Source organism: Varanus komodoensis, unplaced genomic scaffold (assembly GCF_004798865.1).
Source record: "Varanus komodoensis strain SLA01 unplaced genomic scaffold, ASM479886v1 scaffold70, whole genome shotgun sequence".
NCBI classification, from domain to species: Eukaryota; Metazoa; Chordata; class Lepidosauria; order Squamata; family Varanidae; genus Varanus; species Varanus komodoensis.
Genome location: NW_025336348.1, coordinates 1,913,938 through 1,935,047, shown reverse-complemented (window position 1 = coordinate 1,935,047; position 21,110 = coordinate 1,913,938). Strand labels below are relative to the sequence as shown.

At 43.6% G+C, this 21,110-nt stretch overlaps 1 protein-coding gene across 2 annotated transcripts; it reads left to right on the top strand.

Moving 5' to 3' along the window:
- The first annotated feature begins 2,619 nt into the window (after positions 1 to 2,619).
- Positions 2,620 to 18,430, top strand: PYROXD1 (pyridine nucleotide-disulphide oxidoreductase domain 1). 2 transcript variants are annotated; one of them, XM_044452192.1, is made up of 12 exons: positions 2,620 to 2,748; positions 6,019 to 6,099; positions 8,459 to 8,578; positions 11,305 to 11,433; positions 11,938 to 12,011; positions 12,664 to 12,836; positions 14,052 to 14,152; positions 14,473 to 14,611; positions 15,455 to 15,567; positions 16,364 to 16,486; positions 17,148 to 17,285; positions 17,924 to 18,430. In XM_044452192.1, exons 1-12 carry the CDS (start codon positions 2,650 to 2,652, stop codon positions 18,170 to 18,172), a joined length of 1,539 nt encoding a protein of 512 aa, XP_044308127.1. In that variant the 5' UTR covers positions 2,620 to 2,649; the 3' UTR covers positions 18,173 to 18,430. The 2 variants fall into 2 exon arrangements, with proteins under 2 accessions (XP_044308127.1, XP_044308128.1); XM_044452193.1 differs by lacking the exon at positions 6,019 to 6,099 and having other exon boundaries at positions 2,633 to 2,748.
- Positions 18,431 to 21,110: the final 2,680 nt, after the last annotated feature.

Sequence of the window (21,110 nt, the reverse complement as noted above, 5' to 3'; positions counted from 1 at the left end):
ACGAGCCGCGACTCCTTAGTCATGGCTCGTCCAAGCTTTCGCATGGCCAGTCAGTGCGCTGCCATATATTTGCTTGGACTGGCTGTGAGGTGTTTTTTCTAAACTAAAACCTCAGTTTTCAGGTTTTATTGTAGTGTTGGCACTTTGCGATATGTAAGTGGGTTTTGGGTTGCAGTGTGGGCACTTGGTCTCTAAACGGTTCGCCATCGCTGCCATAGAGGACCTCCCAGGAATGTGGGTCTCCAGCCACAGTGGTCTGGCCAATAGGAGGAAGTGAAAAATCCATCTCTGCTGAAGGCCTTCCCAGAATAGTTCTCATATCAGTTTCATTTAATATGCTGTGTTTGGTCAATATGACTCACTGTTGGTTTTAATTTCTTTCAAACAGTCCAGATCCTATGGGAATGGGCAGTATTTAATACTGAGAAAAATATATAAGTAATCAAGACATCCAGAGTCATGTGATTTCTATCTCTGTACTGGATGGTTATGCCTGCTCTAGAGACAGCTAAAGGGGAAACATCTGGGAAGAAATGAAACTCTGTTAGTAGCTGATATTCAACCAAAAACACGTGTGTATTCCGAACCCTCCTTTCTCTGCACTCACTAAGTTGTATTTGGCTTTCATATGTGCAGACTTCGATGCAGCAATCATGAAACTTTCATAGGGACCCCCATGCAGGGAAGCGTACATTACACTGCGGTGTTGAAGGGAATCTGGCTTTGGCCCTAATAAAGGTTATATTTGCCCAGCCTTGCTAGAACTATGCAACTGGTTATCATAGAAGTTACTATGCAAACGTGAAATGCATCCATTTACAGAGGAAATAGAGGAAATTCCTCATTTTCTCCTGACTGTACTGTGGTGATGAGAAAAACCTCAGAGGTGTATTTCATTTCTTACAATGCATGTCTGTCCAATATCTTGTGTTATTTGGGTCAGGTCATTCACATTGGCAGTATTTAGTTTATGGCCAAACTGTCTAGAAATTTCTTGGCTCTGGGAAATTACATTTAGCCTGGAAAGCAACATTCCTTTTTAAATAATAGGAAACAGAGCAAAAGCCATCTATGACTAAAAGCTACGGCTTTCAGGACCATAACTCATTTCTTGAGATTGCTTTCTGCTTGTCCATCTCTGAAGTGAAACTTTTCTTTGGAGAAAAAGAGCACAAGAAAATTTGGGCAACTGTGCAATGACAAAGATAAGGTGTGCATTGATCAAAGTGGATGGGAAGGAAACTCACAGGTAGGCAGTTTCAGACCCACGACAATCTTTGCTACGCCCAGTGCAAATCCACCAAAATCATCTAAAACTTTCTGCAATCTTGAAGCCATGCCTTAGCTTTCCTGATACTCTCCAGCTGAAGAGACTAAGTTTAGCACACTCCAGCCCAGAATGTGAGTCAAAATACACATGCAGATTTTGTGGTTTAGTCGCCATGTCTTGCCCAACCCATCACGTCCCAATGGACAACATTCCTCCAGGCTCTCCTGTCCTCCACCATCCCCCGGAGTCCACCCAAGCCCACACCCACCTCTCCAGTGACCCCTCCAGCCACCTCCACCTCTGCCGTCCCCTTCTCCTTTTGCCTTCAATTGTTCCTAGTATCGGGGCCTTTTCCGATGAGTCCTTCCTCCTCACTAGGTGGCCAAAGTATCTGAGCATCAGCTTTAGAACCAGGCACATAGAATCACAGAAGAGTAGAGCTGGAAGGGGCCAGAGAGCCACAGAGTCCAACCCCCTGCTCAGTGCACTGCTCCAAGTGATGAAAGTAGAAAGGAAGCCATTTCCACCCTTCCTTTCAAAGCAGATTGGTAGAAGCTTCAGAACAGAAAAAGGGGATCTTTCTTCAAGCAGTTATTCAGCTTTGAAATTCACCTCCACAAGATGGCAGGTCAGCCATCAATGTGGATGGCTTGAAAAGAGGGTAAGACTAATTCACAGTGGGGAAGGAGATCTGTGGCTACCAGTCCAGATGGCTTTATGATCGCATCAGGAAAGGAGGCAGGATGCCTGTGTGCACCAGATGCTGGGGAACATGGACCTAAGGAAGCTGTTGCACTCATTTCCCCCTGGGGGCCACTGTGTGAAGAGAATGCTGGTCGAGATGGTCCTTGGTCTGCTTCTTTTATGTTCTTACAGCGCTAAATGCATGTAGAGCCACTGAAGAGCCACAAACTTCTCTGCTCCCTCTTTAAAGATTTCTTGGGGTGCAATCATATGCAAAATGGCTGGACAGTGTTGGGAGTTGTAAGCATTTAATGTTCTGCCTAAGCATGCACAAGACTGTGCGTAAAATGGCTTTAGAGCAGTCCATCTATGTTCTGAATCACATTTCAACGTGACTATCACTTGCACGCTTTCCGGAGCCTGGCTTTCTTAATAATCTCCCCATGCCTTAAAGCTAAACTAAGACGCCCAAGCGGCGATCTTTAGTTGCAACGTCGCTATCCGACCGCAAAGGCGCGGGGGCAATAGAGATCCACCTCTATCTTTCTGGTCACACATCCCCGCCCCTTTGGCGTGCAAACGTCAGAAACGCAAAATGCCTTCTTTTGACCCCTGTGGAGACCCGTAGCCAGAATGCTTAGACCCTTTGAGTGACACCAGGAGGCATCACTCAGCCAGAGGATTAAGGGGAAGTTATGGCGGCCGACTCGAGTCCACGCTTCACCAGCGGGGCCGCCCGGAGTCGGTTCATTGTGGTGGGAGGCGGCATCGCTGGAGTGACGTGCGCTGAACGGGTAACGGACTGTCCTGGCAGCGTCATAGCGTGCGTACCCTAAGCGCATGCGCGTTCCAGGGGTCTCTCTCTCTCTCTCTCTCTCTCTCTCTCTCTCTCTCTCTCTCTCTCTTCCCCCCACCCGTCCGGTAGAGAATAGATTGCTAGGAGACACAGACTTCCTGGTCGCTCCATAGACTTAGAAAAGTAGATACGCGCACTGGTCTCCAGTTTCCGAGTTAACCTTGGAAAGTATATTTTGTTCTAAACCCACATCCCTCATTGAAAACAGTAGAGAAACCTGGACTTTTAGTTCAGGTGTGATTGGGTGCAGCTCCTCCCCACTCCTTAGATAAAGCCAAGGACCGGCAGATATGCACATATAACGCCAGTCCTTTACTATCTACAGTGGCTGCCAATTGAAGTCTGGCCCAATTTAAGGTGCTGATGATGATCTATAAAGTCATCAGCTTGGGTCCCAAATACCTGAAGGAGCGCCTCCTGCCCTATGTGCCTGTCCACCCCTTAAGATCTGGGGAGGAGGTCCTTCTTTGGAGCCGTCCTTGAAGGAGATTAGGAGGGTGGCTACCCAGAGAAGGGCCTTCTCTGCATGGAATTCCGGTCATGGAATACATTCCCCAGAGAGTTTTGCCTGGCACTGACACTTTATTCTTTTCAGTGCCAGATCAATCCCTTTTTAGTTGTTATTTTTTTCCAAAAGCCCTATTTTATACATTTTAATACATTTTAATTATACATTTCATTATACATTAATTTTAATTATACATTAATTATACATTTTAAATGCATTTAAAATGCAGTCCTGTGTATATTTAGAGAGAGAGAAAAAGGCTACAACTCTGTGTCTCACTGGAAGATCATTTTTCTTTCTGAGTTTGGACAAGACTGCATTCTTTTAGGAGAGCTACAGGTCTCTTCATCAGGAAAGACATTACAAAAAGGTGGTGGAGGAGTTGGGGGCAACAGAAAATAAACTGGAAAACTCTGGCCCACCAACCTGTTTTTTCCCCTCTAACATCTTGCTGGAGGAAGAGATCTGGAGATCTTGACACCTGGTATCCTTCTGTGATCTTTGAGATAGGCTAATAAATCAACTTGTGATCAAAGCATTTTTTCTTCCTCTTATGTCTTTTATCTGCCTACCATGATAGGTTCATTAAGTTCTAAACATTCAGAAGTATATTGTGGCTGCCTCCCAGGCCATGGAAATGCACATACCTGTTTGGTTTGGACTGAAAGAGTGGCTTAAGGGAGCAATCCTAGGCAAATAGGAAAGAACAGTTGACCCAGGGTTGTGGGACTTTGTTGGCACCAAACACACATTAAACAGCACCCTAAGTAAATCGACCTGTGTTGAAAATGATCACTTGTTGTGTGGAGGTCTGGGAGCTGGAAACCCAAAGCAGCCTTGGAATTAATAGTAGATTATATTGCCAGCTAATCCCAAGTGACTCTTTCTTATCCACAACACATTCTCTTTGCACACAATTGCACACACTGACATATTGGTTCAAGGGAATCGGGACAGATTTTAAATGGTTTTTAAAAAATGTTTCAAGCCTAATAAGATGTGTTAGTTCATAGTCTTTCTGTGTTTGCTACTACCTTTTCATTTCAAGTTAGATCTGCAGCTGCCCTGCCCAAACAATGCTTCATTGTTTTCTATGGGAACTCTTACTTTTATCATAGGAAAGGGAATAAATATTTACAGCCAAAAAGAATCAGGAAGTTTCATTTTTGGACAATGGAATAGCGTAGTTCAATCATGCATGGTGTCTTTTTCGTCTCCTCTTTTTCTGTCAGATTAATTAGTAGCTATTCCTAACAAATAATGGTGAAGACTTATTTATTTATTTATTTATTTAAAACATTTGTATGCCACTCAATTGTGACTTCATTTAAGCTGCATTTGGGCAGCAGCCCCTGTCCAGCACCTCAAAAAACAAAGTAAAAGAAAAAGTCAGAGTCCATGTTCAAATCTTACTTGCAAATTCAGTCTATGGTTTTTATTTCCATCTTCTCAAGTGTAAAGCAGGATGTCTTACAGGACCCCTGCAAGGTAGACCAGTTTTCTTACGGGCATATTACAGCCATGTGTGGAAGGGTGGGGTGTGTCTATGGGGAAGGGGGGTGATAGTCACCTGTAACCGCTGCCTAATTATATATAGCATGTCTTCCAGACGTGTTCACCATACTGGCTGGGGGTTGATGGCAGGACATAAAGTTAGGAAAGACTGCTCGAAGATCCCTCTGTCAGTCAGTGAAATGCAATGTTGTATCTTCATATTACGTTACAAACGCCTCAAAGGAACAAATCCAAAAAGTTAAAAAAAACAAAAACAAGAACAGGGCATTCCTTGCTGATTCCTGAACAATACTGATTGTATCAGGTATTGCTATTATTCTTATTGTTATCATAGGAGAGCCAGTGTGGTGTAGTGGTTCAGAGCATGGGACTGGAACTCAGAGGATCTGGGTTCGAGTCCCCGCTCAGCCATGGAGCCCACTGGGTGGCTTTGGGCCAGTCACAGACTCTCAGCCCAACCTACCTCACAGGGTTGTTGTTGTGGGGATAAGATGGAGGAGGAGAATGATGTTAGCTGCCTTGAGCCCTTTGCAGGAAAAAGGCAGGATATAAATCTTAAAATAAATAAATAAATAAATAAATAAAATATTGCATTTACATCCCACCTTTTTTCCTCTTGTGAGGAACCCAAGTCACCTTACCTAGCTCCATTTTATCCCCACAACAGCAACAACCAGGTGAGGTCTGTGACTGGCCCCAGGTGAGCCCCATGGCCGAGTGGGGACTAGAACCCAGATCTCCTGGATCCCTGGCACCCACTGGCTCTCACATGTGCTGCGTCTCTCAGTATCCATGCATTCATGGGCAACACTGGGACAACCGAATCTGGCTGTGAATTTCTGGGTGTGAATCTCAGCACTGAAATTATGTGCAGTCATGAGGATTCACAATCGAGGTCACAACTTCTCAAATGGAACTTAATTGGTCCAATGAATTGTGCAGGATGAATTCCCCTGGGTTTTTTCCTAGTGAAACTTCAGCCCTGCTGCCTGCATGGAACCACCCCAAGGACACCCAGCCTGCTGCTGAGGGCCAGTTGTGAGTGAGTGATAGAGGATGACATTAACACATTAAAAACAAAGCAAAACCTTCCGCGGCTTGAGTGTCTGGAAGAACATGGACTGGTGGGTCGGTTAGCATGGACTGTTACTAATCATACCCTTTTTCTCTCCCCCTTTTTACAAGCTGGCTGCAGAATTTCCATCTGACCATATTTTATTAGTTACGGCATCTCCTGTTATAAAAGCAGTAGTGAACTTCAAGCAGGTATGACAGATTTGGCTCTGTTTCTTAGGGAGTCTGGGGTGTGACACAGTTGTTTCTATGCTGACACAGTCCCCTTCCTGGGCCAAAGTGAGCTGCCAAGCTAAGCCCTGTTGCAGAGCTAGGAGCTGCCTGACCTCATTTCCCTGCAGCTTCAGCTGATGAGAGTCCTTGCAGACTGGCTTGACTGGTGAGCCAGTGGCTGAACTGAAACTGAGATGGAAACAGGTCATGCAGGTTGGTTCTCTGTAACCTCCAATGTAGCTATAAATTCAGAACAAGACGCCAAAACATCTCGGGTTCGTTCCTGGGTTGGTTTACTAGATCAGAATAGCTTTGCATTTTTGAACATAAAAGGCAGGAGGCCATGAATGATCAACAGTCTGTACTTCTCTGGTAGCTCCATTTGCTCATTCTGCGATTCAGCAGTGGATATTTAAAATCACAAGGAACCTTTGAAGAATATGGTGGATGGGGTGAAAAGAACGATACCAAATAATCTGCCCCTTGACTGGCTGGTAGAGATGGGAGGGTTGAAATAAATGGTTGAGTGACTGCATGTACATGAAAGGTTCAGCTTTCTTTTTCCCAGGGCAGAATAAAATAGCTGGAAAGAAATTAGGGTTTTCCTAATAGACTTTAGGGACAGCTTGCTCCCATATAAGCCCACCTGGGTATTCAGTCTCAGAGGCTTTGTTTTCAGTCTTTTCCCAGGAAATTTAATAGGTGAACACAAGAAACTGAATCTCTTCTGCTCCTTCTGTGTGTGTATTTTTCCAGAAATCAGAGGCTCTTATTTGAACAGTCCTAGTTTTATTTTTCTGACTTTATTGGATAACAGTTTTTACTCTCACTGTTGTTAGGTTTGTGTTCAAATGTAAGGTCTTGATTTTGCTTTATTCTTACCTTTAGACATTTTGTTGTATCTGCCTATTCATTGCTTATATTGTAGCATTTTGATTATGTTACACACCATCCCAGGTACTTCTAATAGAAGAGTGGGGACTTAATAAGTTCTTATGTAAATATCAGCAAGTGCTCCTTGTTCTCTGTAATCCCCTTTTCCTGGGTGCTTCTTACAAGATTTCACTTTCAATCCTTAATTCATAAAACTCTGGGAAGTCTGACAAATGCTTTTTTCCCCTACCAGAGATTTGAGCTGATGTATCCAAGACTAGCTGTTAAGGCCAAATGCTCAAAGTAGTAGACATTTTAAAACCCCTTTGTTTCCTTTGTGTCTTTTTAAATAGAAAAGAAATCATGTGATGTAAGAAGCATTATGATCCAGTGGATAGAATATGGAATTTTGATTCAAATTCAGTGAATGGTGCAGGAGCCCCTGCTGTTAACTTTGGATGCCAAGCAGTCTTATCACAGTCTGAATGCTGAACTATTTGGAACTGCTCTGAACATTTTTTTTAAAATGAGCATACTATAACTTTCTTTTAAAACCCCCAAAAGCTGGCATTCATTGTCCCTGTGTATATTCACACAAACAATTTCCCTACATTTATGATAATTCACTTACTAGGTTTATCTCTCACCTTCCCTTCAAGAAGTTCAATGTATAGCAGTCAGAGTTCTGCTTTCCAAATTTTAATTTTACAGTGACACTATGAGGTACGCTGAATTATAAAAACTAGCTCAGGAACACACTTAAAGCTTTGAGATTAAATGGAGATTTGATCCTTGGTTTTTCCAGGACACTTAACCCAGGAATCCCTAAGGCAGAGTGGTACCTTGCAGAGGAGTTTCTGGTGTGGTGTCTGTGAACAGCTGCAAAATAAATTCTCCCCTTATGCAACTGCAAAACAATCCATACAATTTTCTAGCTGTTATACTTTGACTCCAAAAGTGGACCAAATAAACAAGCATCGGTGCGAAGGTGGTGTCTATATGCCACCAGTTCAAAAGGGAAAGCATTGTCTTCACTCCATTGCAGCGGCGGTGGCAGTAGCATTATCATCATCCGACATTGTAATTTCAGTCTTTCAGCTGTCAGAAAGACAGTGAATCCATTTGCTACTTTCCGTGAAGCAAGTAAATAATTTAATATTCAGTGAATTACAATATCTTTCAAAGTCTAAAATTTGCCCCTGTAAAAGAAGCAACTGTCGGACCTTCCCAAAGTGCATGTTTAAAAGAGGGGTTTACCAACCATTTGCTGCATTAGGCAATCTCTTATTAAAAAGATGTCATAGTGTGTTTACAAAAGCTTTTGTCAAGTAAGACACGATATAAGAACCATACAGGTGGCCAGTGGATGCGCCTAACGTTTCTTCATCAAGCCTTTATAAAAATGATCTAGTCTTGGTGTACATTGATCAGCAATCTGAAGTGATCTGTTCTACATCTTTGACAGGTTTCCAGAACTTTAGAAGAATTTGATATCGAGGAGCAAGCAAGCAGTGTCTTAGAAAAACGCTATCCGAACATTCAGGTTATACAGTCTGCTGTAAAATGGCTCAAAAGTGGAGAACATGTAAGAGAATCGGCACCCTTGTTGTCTTTATGTGGGATCTGCAGTAGCTTTCCTTTCAAGAGAGAAGAAGAAAGAGATCGCTTGATGTGAAAGATTGAGATCCTTGGTGCACAGGATTGCCCTTCAGATAGATTGAGTTGGATTAATTGCAGATACCAGTATAGTGCTTGTAAACCCTAACATGTATGTTACAGAAGTGCGATTGCTGTATCATGGAATAGAACATGACACGTCACAGCCTTGTTGATCCAAAACCCCTTTTCCAGCGTAGTACTGCTGTTCTTTTATGATCAGCTCAGATCATTCAGGCATCTGAAAGCCAAATTAAGCATGAAACAAAATAAGAAGCAACTGCAGGAAGGTTTGTTTGGATTGGGACCAGTTCAGTTAAGACTTGAATTAGAGGGAGAGATTCTTTTTATTACACTGTAAAGGTAAAGGTCCCCCCACCCCGCCGCCACATACATGCTAGTTGCGGCTGACTCGTACATTACGCTATTCGAGCTAAGAAAACATCTGGAGTATAAGCTAGCACTTTCTTTTTAAAAATTATTATTTTATTTTTCTAGATTAAAGGAAAAAAAGGAAAAGTAATATGAAAAGTATACTAAGGGACCTTACACAATAATTATATGTAGTGCTGAGTGCAGAAATTGCATAACAAGTCAATAATTATTATTCTATCAATTTTATAGCTACAGTTTTGACTTAATACTTGGTTATTTTTAAAAGCTTTAAGATGAGTATTAAGGAAATAAAAATTCACCTTATAAGATCTATAAATGCACCAGTAATTAATAATTGATTTTTCACAAATAAAACAGTATCCTAATAAAAATGTTAAATTCATAAATCAATTCTATTAGTTTGATCATTGTATATATTACACTTAATAGTAACACTCTCAGTTGCTAAATAGAGGATATATAATAGGCTTTCCACTTTGCATTTCTATAAGCTAGCACTTTGGATTATGTTTTCTCAAAGTCCTGTACTGCCACCAAGAGGAAAGGTTTATAGCTCATTATTCTGCTTGGTGGTTTCTTGCATGAATTGATTTCCGGATGCTTGTGCATTTGCTCATCCAGCTGCATGGCTGAGCGCTTGGGCCTGAAACCAGGAAACATGGCAACTTGCTATGGGGAAAGCAGAGGAGGACACTCAGCTGAGATGTTGGCGAACTGGTGGGGGCGGGGAGCGGGATAGGAAAGTAGAGATGAGAACCAATCACTCTCCTTTATGGAGCATTTCACGTGCAGCCAACTTCCCTCAATATATTTTCCTAATTTCCCTTATTCTTGCCTTTTGTGAACAGTTACTACTGTTGCTCACACTTGGCATGGATACAGAGAAGCCCAACCTGTCTAGGCAGGAGGGTGGCAGGCCTGTGTTGTTTAAACACCAGTGGCTGTAATCATGTGGAAGGAGGCGTTTTTGAAAAGGAACAGTGAATTAGTGAGGAGCGGAGAATCCTCCCATCCTCTCTTCTGAAACTGGAAGAAATCAGAATGGGGCAGGGAAGAAACCCACTTGGAGAGAGGCTGCAAAAAGGTAAGCTGCAGAAGCAGGGAGACTTCGCTCGTTTAACTGCTTGCGCAGCAGTCTTACTTTTAGGATTGGATCCCTGGTTGACAATAAGGACATCGGTTATATGGCTACATCCATCATTAGACCACTTGGCTGGCTGGGAAATGCTAGGAGCTTTTTGGGGTCCAAACTTAGATTGCACCTTACCAGTGCAATCCAGTGAGTGCAAGATGCCGTCTGCCTGACACTCACGGGATTTTTGGAGATGCAGCCAAGAGGTCAGAAAAGTGCGTCCCCCTCACAGCCGGCGTGGAAAGATCCCCACCAGCTACATCTCCGAGGTCACAAGAAGGACCCCATTGGAGATGGGATGTAGGGGACAGGGAGGGGAATAGAGAGGTGCTGTCAGGGCACAAGTTACCCTGGGGCACCTCAGTCTTCTCTCCTTGCTCTGAAATTGTCTAAATGTTCTGAAGGACAGGAGGAGTGGAGGGGTGGCCCTCATCTGCATGGTTCTTCTCTGTGTTGGTTGCAGGCATTCCTCCAAGTTTGGAGGGCTATAGGCCCCCAGATTAAAATGTAGCCTAAACTATTTATTTTCAAGAAGCAGCTAGAACAGTGTTGTACTGATTTTAGATCAGTATCTTTACAAGCAACACTTGCAACCAAATGTACAGAGTATGGTTAATCAATAAGGACATCACTTCCGTTCAGAGTTTCCACAGGCCAGGCTTTCCTCTAGGACAGCCTAAACTGAAGCTGGGTGTGCCATTCTCCTCCCATTGGGTTCTAGCTTTTCTTTTCCCTCTGACACTCAAACGTCCCTGGCTGCTGGACATGCCCACTCCTTACAGAGCCGTCTTTCAGCATTCCTTCTGCCCAGCACTTTGTGGTTTTTGCAACGGGGTTGGTGGTGACTTGTGGAGACCTTGGGACTTGCCTGTGATGTGATGCCCTCCTCTTCTTTCTCAGTGACCCTGTTTTGGCCCCAGTTTTTCCATGATCCCAGCACTCCATCTGTGAGTCACTGCTGTTAATTCATTTTCACTGGATTCTTCTGTTGCTCCCTGCAGCCTTCGCTTCGCTGTGCCATGAAGCTGCTGTCCTCCAGCTTAGGAAACGGCTGTTTGTATCAAATCAACAACTTGCTTTGATTAGACCATTTATGCTGATTCTTCTCTGGTTGAATCTGGTTACAGAAAATAATCACCGAAGCCGGCAAGGAATATGTCTACGAAAAGCTTTGCCTGTGTGCGGGAGCAAAGCCGAAACTGATTACCGAAGGAAACCCGTTTGTGTTGGGAATCCGAGATACAGACAGCGTTGCGGTAATGCAGTTTGCCTTAAACAGTACTATTGTCAATTCCAGGATGAAATTTTTGAGGTGGTGTGGCAAAGAGTTAGAGCAACCAGAAATGGTGGAGAGCTGGAGAAATTTGCTGATGGGAACAACTGAAAAAATTAAGGGATGAGTACCTTACCAAGGAGAATAGGTGGAAGTGTTGTGGGAACATCATCTGGGGATCAGGGAGGGTGACTAAGGAGGAGAGGAAGCTAGAATTTAATAACATTATGAGAGAAGGGAGAAAATGTCTCATCCCCATATAACGTTCAGGGTTGCTTGATTAAATCAGTTTGCAATGGCGTTATGACTGACAAAAATTACTTATTTTATTTAACTTATTTAAGTGTAATGTTTTTGGTTAATTGTTATTTATTGCTGTTGTATTGTGTTCTTTTAATGATTGTAAGCTGTCCCGAGTTGCCATGCTTAAGGGACGACATACAAAAGTTTTAAATAAATAAATCTTTCTCTCCCTGTTAAAATATAGGAATTTCAGAAACATTTGGCGACAGCTAAACGAATAATCATTGTCGGAAATGGTGGTATTGCACTAGAGTTGGTGTAAGTGGAGCACTTTTATTTTCATCATTTAAGATAAGATGAACATGCGATTTTATTGGCTGTAGACGCCATTTGTCCCATAGAGCACTTAGTTGCGTTAGCAGCTTAATCTATAATAAATATTTACGATCAGACTTCCATATCTTTGCTTATTTTAGCAAATGTGCCAGTGCCCTGCGACATAGCTTGTCATGTTGTGCAAAACTGGGCAGTGTTAAATGACCCTAGATAAACCTGGAACAGCCCACAATATGACCCACACTACTCAAGTTCACACAGTGTGACAAGCCATGGCATGCAAGATGCCAGCCTATGTGCATTGGGTCCCCATGTGTTATTTAACCCACGGTGGTCTATTGTTGAGACTTGCAATTAGGCCCAGCATGAGAACTTAACAACCTAAGAAACAAAGCAAAATCAACTCATCATTAAAAGAGGGGGCATCCTTTTCTTTTCTTTTTAAGTTTCCTGTTGCAGTAACTCATCGGAACAAGAGCAGCTTCAAAAATATGAACTAGCTTGCCTTGAACCGTTGATTCCCATAATTTGAAATTAGCCTCTTGTCCATGCTTGTGTTGATCTACTGACTACAACTATGAGTCCTGAGTGTGGAAACAGAATCAGCATGTCTGTGTATTTCAAACCTTTCCAGATACGAAATTGAAGGCTGTGAAGTGATTTGGACTATCAAAGACAAAGCGATAGGCAATGCTTTCTTTGATGCGGGAGCAGCTGAATTCCTTATTCCACAGCTCAGCACGGAAAAACAGGAGCCTCCGCTTGCTTGTAAAAGAACGAAATATACAACCACAAGAGGAACTGCTGGTATGGTACACAGCCTGATATGGTGCACAGTATTTGGAATCCAGTGCAACTGCTCAGCCTAGTGACTGCCAATACTTTTGGAACTCTCCTTGCTGATGCAGCATGGTGGCTAAACCCCATGAACTGGACTGAGCTGATTCAAGAACAAAGGACAAGGAAGGGGGGGGGTAGCCCTATCAATAAACTTAAAATCTCACCTTCACTTAGGCTATTTGATCGTAGCCCACCTTGCACACCTGTTGTAAAATGTCAACTTTGTGCAGAGTGATTTGAGCACCCTGACGTGTTTTCTGAATGGTAAATAATGTTACATTTTGATGACCAAGGGCCTCATTTCCACACACCATAGTGCATGTAGGAACCCAGTCACTGTAAATTACTCGGATAAATATGGGGTTCTATGCCCGCGAGAGCTAGCATTTCCTGAGGGAAACCCTGAAGTGAGCGGAGATGCTCATTTCTGGTTGGAGGCAGATTCTTGGAGCTCTCTTATTCCAGCTCTGCCAACCTGCCTCTTTCCAGAAACATGTTTTGCCTCATTTTGGGTTGCCCTCCGAGCTGCTCAGTTGTGGTTGCACAAGTGATAGGGGCTCTTTGAGAAACAGAATTCGCAGAGGCAGAAGCAGAAGCACCCATTGGGGTCTGCCGGAATCTTTTATCGACTTGCATGAGAGTCAGTCAATGGCACTTCTGAGTGGATATATCTAGGATCGTACCTGAGAGGGTTTTTAACCTGCTTTCAGTTTAACTGGAAAGGCAAAGAAGCAGGAAACTCGATGTGCTTTTTATAGCTCATTGCTAACAGCCTCTGGCCTTTCCAAAATGCACATCTGGCTGCCAGAGGAAGGATCAGGAAGCATAATAGCCCCCAGTCGACAGCACTGTCACATCCATGTGCTCCATAGCAGTGAAGACCTTGCTGAAAAGGCTGTGGAACTTGCATCCCTCAGATGTTGGAGGATGGAGAATGTCTACTGATTCCTCATCACTGGCCAGGCTGGCTAGAGCAGATGCGAAGTGAAGTCCATCAACATCTGGAGGACCATTTTCCCCAGTCCTGCTTTTACTTTTAGATGATGCCACTTTTATCAGTTCTGTCCACCTACAAGAAAACAGTTTGTTGCCACCCACTGTACAGTAGCTGCAGAATTCAGACTCTGGACTTCCCTTCTCTGTACCGCGTCTTGATCTTTACCTCAATTCCTGCCCCTACAGAAGAAGAGATGGCGGAGAAAGCTGCGGCAAGCCCTGGGAAAACAGGCAGTGCCTTAGGCCCCGACTGGCATGAAGGCTTGCATCTCAGGGGAGCAAGGAAGGTACTGCCATTTTTCATTTGGGATATATTTCTGTCAGCTGTCTATTCAAAGAGCCACTGAGTTGATGTGAAAGCTAAAAACAATAAAAGGAGTGAAATACATAAATTACAAAAAGAAAAGCTTTCTCTACATCAAAGCTTGGAAGTAAAATCAGAGAGTAGCATCATCTGTTGAAAGTTCACGGGAACAGGGATGTCTTCACTGGCTATGTAAAGGACAATATGGAGAATGCTGTTCAAATCTTCCTGGAGGAGGAAAGGATATATTACTAGTCATTTGGATATTAATTACTAGCGAAATCAATTTTCACTGTTCTTTAGCTTTCCCATAAAGTTCATATTGAAAATCTGTGTGAAATAAAGAAGATATACCTCCGAGAAGAATTCCAGCAGTCAGGAAAGGTGCCTTTGGTTTTCCCTAGAGCTCAGCAGGATGAAGGGATGGCAGAAACAGATGAAGGTAAATAGCAGAGTTGGGGGTCTTTGAGGAGTCTTCCGTGGGACTCAAGGCAGGCACTGTGGCCTGCAGGGAGGGAAGCCTCTCTGGGTGGCGGGACCTGCAGGCACTACAGCTCCAACCCTCTCCCTCAGTGCATGAGGATTTTCTTGCACAATCACAAGGAGCAAGGAAGAAATGAAGTGATTATGTAATCAGACTGAGGCATTTTGGATCACAGGCCATTGCTTGAAATGTGGATTTCATCTCTCCTGTGAAACTCCATGATCAGTTAATGATGTACTCAGTTTATTAAAGAATCTGAGAGAAGCTCTGTTCTCAAAGTTCTCAGGGAAACATCGTTTGCCCTGCCAACAGGTGTGGGGGTTTTTGGTGATAGTGCCAGGGGTTCAGGAAGCACTGTCGTTGCTCTCAGTTGGCCCTGTTTGTCCTCAGGGACTTTGGCTATGTATAGTTGTGCCATTGTCTTATTCAGTAAGCGATATCTGAATGGCTGGGATTGCCCATGTGATGAATCCAAGAGGAAGTGGATACAGTTCTTTGAAGACATCGATGCCAAATCATTAACAGATATGGGGGACATTAGCAAGAAACAGCATCAAATAAAAAGTAGGCATTCACTCAGTTTAAGGAATTTTCAAGGAACTGCTCCCCTCCCCTACAACCCCAGAACCTTTGACTGAATAATTAAACAGCCCCACTGAAATGGGCCATTATTGGTGACTGGTTCTTCCAAGAGAGTGGAGTAACTTAATGTCTAGACACTGGTATTTCATGATTAGTTTTGTGGCTGAATTTCACATAAAATGTGTTGTAATCTTCTGCTTGAACTTTTCCACCTTTCAGAGCTATGGCCTGTGTATGTGGAGTTAACCAATGGGAAGATATACGGCTGTGACTTCATTGTCAGTGCAACAGGAGTGGTCCCGAATGTACAGCCATTCCTTGATGGTAATAATGTAAGGGTTCATGCTGATACTGCTGATATGTAATCTTTTTCAAAGTAGATTATTGAACTTATGGTTGTAATTGAATTATTTTCCCATGTCCTAAGCTATATGGTTTTCAAGAATACAACCTACCTTTCCTTTTAAAAATGTGGCATTTCCTGAAAAGGCATTTAGCTGGAATGGATACCTCCTCTGGGGGCAAGGCTGAGTAATATGGCCATTTCAGTTTATTGGTGTTTGTTTGGACAGAATGATTGAAATATTCAGTCATTTGATCCCTTGGATAACTTGTCTCACCCTCTTTCATCTCCTTAAATTACATCCATTTCCTGGTATCTCCCTTAATAACATGTCCCACATAATGGGAAACTGGAAGCAACCTTCCAAGTCAGTCCGGACTTGCATCTAGACTTTTGCCATGGCTCCCTGTCTGTTGATCTCTCTGCCGGCTTGATGTGCAGAAATATCGGTGCTATTTCATGCATCCGTGGCAGAATATGCTTGGCTTCTTCCTGCTCTTTGCCACACCGCTGCCTAAATAATTCAGGCTGCTAAGCATGTAAAAGCATCCACTGGTTAGGTCGTGATCGAACCATTCAGATCTGTTCCAGCCTGACCGTTCTGTGAAACTGGAATGGTGGGACCTAAACTGGGATGAGCTGCAGCTGTGTGCATCCGCACAGTAAAATGATTTAAACAAAAAACAATGTAGTCTTTTTATTATTGAAAACATGAACGAAGTCACGACCTTCTGTTTCTTCTTCTTTTGGAGGAAATGTAATGCATTTACCTGTTGGGTGTTCAGTTCGCTTTAGGTGAAGATGGAGGGCTGAAAGTGGACAAAGGGATGCACACTTCACAACCAGGTATCTATGCAGCCGGAGACGTCTGCACCACATCTTGGGAACCCAGCCCAGTTTGGCAGCAGGTAAAACCAGTGTGGGTTGCCTGGGTTTTACCCACTGTTTTGTTTTGAAATTCTAACACTTCACCAACCATGTACAAGAGAGGTGTATTATGCCTGGGGGAACCTCAAGGCTTTCAGAACAACGTAAAACCCTTTCGGGGACCTTGTGAATTCTGAGCTTTCTTACTGGACGTGGAATGCTAAGTGAATACTGAAGGTTCAGAATGTGATGGGGAAAAAGGAGAATGTAATAGAGTATCCTACAAGAGGGCACAAGTAGTTGGCTGGAAGCTCGAACAGGAGCACTTTACACTGCTCCTTTTGTCAAACAACTGGACATGTTTTTGAATGATCTTAGTTCAATAATAATAATAATAATAATAATAATAGAATAATAAATTCGTTATTTATATTTTCAGGATGGTTTTAATTGTCTAGTTGCAATTTTGCTGTTGTGTGCCGCCTAGGGAGACTATCTGAACTACTTGGTGGTTTATAAATATCAAAATGAATAACTCAATGAATACTCTTGAGGTGAAGCTTTGCTTGCCATGTTTTTGCAGAGAGCAAATGTTTAAATTTGCTCCTTAGCAAGCTGAATTTGCTGGAGACCAGGCTCCAGAAAGACATGCTCTCAGTCCTGAAGCTTGTTAACTTTTGTCATTGTGCCTTGGATTTTCAGATGAGGCTTTGGACCCAGGCAAGGCAGATGGGGTGGTATGCTGCAAAATGTATGGCCGCTGATACTTTGGGAGAATCTGCAGACCTAGATTTCAGCTTTGAACTCTTTGCTCACGTTACAAAATTTTTCAATTATAAGGTAATGCATTGTATTTGAACCAGGGGAGAGCAGCAGCCCACCCTGAGACTTAGCTCCTTGGTAGGCCCTTCCTCAAGCTGGCCTGGGGCTACTGGATCTTTGGGAGGAGGCACTGGGAGAGTGCCTGACCCTGCCTAATCTTGAAAGCTAAGCAGGGTCAGGCCTGGTTGGAATCTGGATGGGAGTCTTGAGTCCTGCACTGAACAGGGAGTTGGACCTGATGGCCTGCTAGGCTCCTTCCAGCCCTATGTTCCTAGGAATCTTTCACTATCACCCATCTCTGGTTGGAGGTAACAGCGGGAATAGGGAAGTCATTGCTTCTCCTGCCTCAGGCTGGGATGATTATCCTCCTTGTGCAGCCACCCAGGACCAAATGATGCCCTGGCGTGTGGTTCTGCCCCCTTTCACAGCAGGAATGAAGTCCTGGCCTCTAATGCCACATGTGTCATGGAGGGCTGTGATGATGGCTGCCTGGCATTTACTCAGGCTTGAACCTGAAGAAGTGGACTCCCATTTTGGAATGGCTGGACTCACAGATGATGGCATTTTAATGCTGTGGGACAGCTAAAAGAGTATTTGCAGCCTAAAGATGTGCATTGATGCTGTGATCTGTAACTTTTTTTTAAAAATCCCTCTAGGTAGTGCTGCTGGGAAAATACAATGCCCAGGGGCTGGGTTCAGACCATGAACTGCTGCTGAGGTGCACCAAAGGAGTGGAGTACATCAAAGTGGTGATGCGGAATGGACGAATGCTGGGAGCTGTGTTGATTGGAGAAACAGACCTGGAAGAAACCTTTGAAAACTTGATTCTAAATCAAATGGATCTCTCTCGTTATGGTGCAGATCTCCTGGATCCGAATATTGACATTGAGGATTACTTTGACTGAAGTTCTGAGCAGATCAGTGTCTGTGACTTCTTCAATATTTGGATTTTCCAAAAAAGGATTCTCCTGTTCACAGGAGAGAGATGATGGAATATGACTACCTTAAATGCATATAGGGTGGGTGCTTTCAGGCACTGCTGGTACATACAGTGGTACCTTGGCTCACGAACTTAAATCTGTTCCGTGACTCTGGTTGTGACCCAAATTGGTTGTGAGCCAAGTCAAATTTCCCCATAAGGTTAATCTGTTCTGTAACCATTTTTTTATCACAAAAATTTGAAATAAAGTGACAAAGAACAAAGTTAAGAAAGAATGATGATGATTGCGGCCATCTCCCATCCCGCCCCCTCCCCCGAGCACGACTGTGATCGTGCCCATGCAGGGAAGGTCATGATTGCGATTGTCACCCGATGCAGAATTTGCGACCTGAGGCAAATTTTTTCTGAAATTTCTGTTCGCGACCCAATTTGGTCATGAACTGAGGCGTTCGTGAGCCGAGATACCACTGTACCATGTGTCCAGATGTTAAGGAAGGCTGGGCATTGAATAAATGTCTCTTAGTTCTCATACCATTCAAAGCTGCTTACACAGAGAGTATATTTAGCTCACACAGTTCTGGTGAAACTATTTTCAAATTACAGGCATGATCCAGTCCAAGTGAAGTATGCCGAAATGCTTCAGGGGCCTCCTGACATCTTTCTCCCTAAAACTGAGATTTGAAAGTGCTTAACCAGTAGGAATGTTATTAATGCAACAACAGATTTTTCATAAGTCTGCTGTGAGGTAGCCACAGGTCCCTTTTGCACACCCACAACTGGGTACTCTCTCATCCACATAATGGTGGTGCAGTGGCAAATGTATGAAAAGGCATGGACCCAAGCATGTGAGCACTTTGCATCTGTCTGTTACCTTTCCAGGAAACGTACAGTTGTCATTGGTTATTTGACATTCTAATTCTTACTGTAACTGTTACTGTAAGCCAACCTTAAATGTTGGCTTAATCTGAGAAGTACAACCACAATTGTTCAGAGTAGCACAATGGTCTACCTTTTTAAAAACACTCCATGTGGGAAGAATGAGCCACCTGATGGAGATACCTGTATCTTTTTGGCTGGAAAGCGGATTAGATCTGTTTCTGTGAATTGCCTCTGTGCTGCCTCCACAAATCTTACTGCAACTAGAGGAGTAGCCTAAAATCAGTTTAAGGTGCCATATGATGCATGGCTGGCTGGACATGCATGGAGTTGCTGAACCTTTTCTGTGTATACATACGTAGAATTCCGTCCGTATTAGCTCAGAATCAGCTGCTGATTTCCAGCTGTGACCAGTGATGCCACAAGAACCTGCTACTCGAGGCATACTGGAGATACTCACACTCCTTGTAACATCAGAGGTACTTTTTTGCCTTTTCTAGATCTATTTGCCATGAATTTGTGTGATCCTTTTTCAAAAGCTACCCAGTGTATAGTTCGCCCCTTTCCCACCATTATCTGTTTTGGTAGTTAATTTCCTTACAGAATGTTACTTTCTGCAATGCCTATATTCCATACCTGATGCCAAGCTGCAACAGACTAGAGCACCGTGGGACCCAGCCCAAAACCCTGGTCGTGGCAGCAGCAGCAGCAAAGACGGAAGGAGTTCTGGATTGCCGTGTTGGCCTTAAACTCACAAGAGCTGGCTTTTAGTCGCCACTTGAACATGAGGTTCACTGGGAGACTTTGGGGTGCTTGCGAACTCTCAACCTAACCTACCTTACAGGCTTGTTGTGAGGAGGAAAATTGAGATGAGGATTATATAAGCCACCTTGGGGTCCTAGAGGGGAAAACAGGAGGATATAAATGGAATACATGTTCTGCATAACAAGCTTGAGAATTCAAAGCTTTTTAAAATCTGCCCTTCCTGGAAGGAAGATCAGCACTATGTTTGTGGACAGCCAGTCCCTGACCAGTTGTCGTAGGATCACACCCTTACTGATTTTAAGCTTATTCAGAAGAAATGGGGGAAGCCTTCTGCATGTTTACTCAGAAGCAAGCGGAAAATCATCACCCTGCAGCATCACCCTCACAACCCTGTGAGGCTGGCTGGGCTGGGAGAGAGTGACTGGCCCAAAATTACCCTCTGGGTTTCATAGCCAAGTGGAAACTAGAACCCAGAACTCTAGGGTTCCCAGTCTACACTCCCACCACCACGCCATACCAGCTTTTTACAGGTGCATGTGTCTTATTCACTAAGCAGGAAAGGATCCAGAAGGAGCAACCTGGCAACAGCGCCTGGCTGCAAAGGCAGAGTGGCCCTGATCCTGGAGGGACCATATAGCCCTGCTGTCTCACAGCCACCCGTTGCCTCATTCAGCATGCATTTGTCTCATCAGTGGGCATCACGTCTTGCAGTAGCAAAATCCAGAGTTTAACTGTGCCGTATAAACTGCTGCCTTTTATGACGGAACTTCATGAGATAACTCTGGAATCTGGCGTTAAGGGAAAGGGAAAAATTATGAGCATCTCTTCCCTCTTGTGCCATATTTCTAAGCTCCTTTTCGAGCACCTTTGCTTGTGACAGTGACACTAGCTGCCCTGTTTTGGCCAGACTCTTGTGTTCTATCGCTCACTGACTTCCACATGGGAAGGATCCTGATGATTCTTTAAATAAAAGGTGGTGTTATATTTTTGTTACGTAGTATTTTCAGTATTACTTGAAAACTGCCACAAAGGCAGTATGGAAAGAATGATACATGCATGGACAGAAGGGATTCTTGAATAAGTCACTGGGAGTCTAAGGGGCAATGTCTGATACTTAAACCTGCCACTAATGGAGCGAAGGCTTGATCAGTAGTGGCTGGTGAACATTTGAGCTGGTGGAGCTCTCGTGTGTCTTAGATGGGACAGCTGGACACAGCCCTTGCATGCAAATCCCCCATGGCAACGCCAAGTAGGGCTAGAAA

Coding starts and splice junctions, on each gene's coding strand:
- PYROXD1 (XM_044452192.1), top strand. CDS start 2,650: ATGGCGGCCGACTCGAGTCCACGCTTCACCAGCGGGGCCGCCCGGAGT. Junction 12,837..14,051: donor AACCACAAGAGGAACTGCTG/GTATGGTACACA, acceptor CTGCCCCTACAG/AAGAAGAGATGGCGGAGAAA. Junction 14,612..15,454: donor GATGGCAGAAACAGATGAAG/GTAAATAGCAGA, acceptor TCCACCTTTCAG/AGCTATGGCCTGTGTATGTG.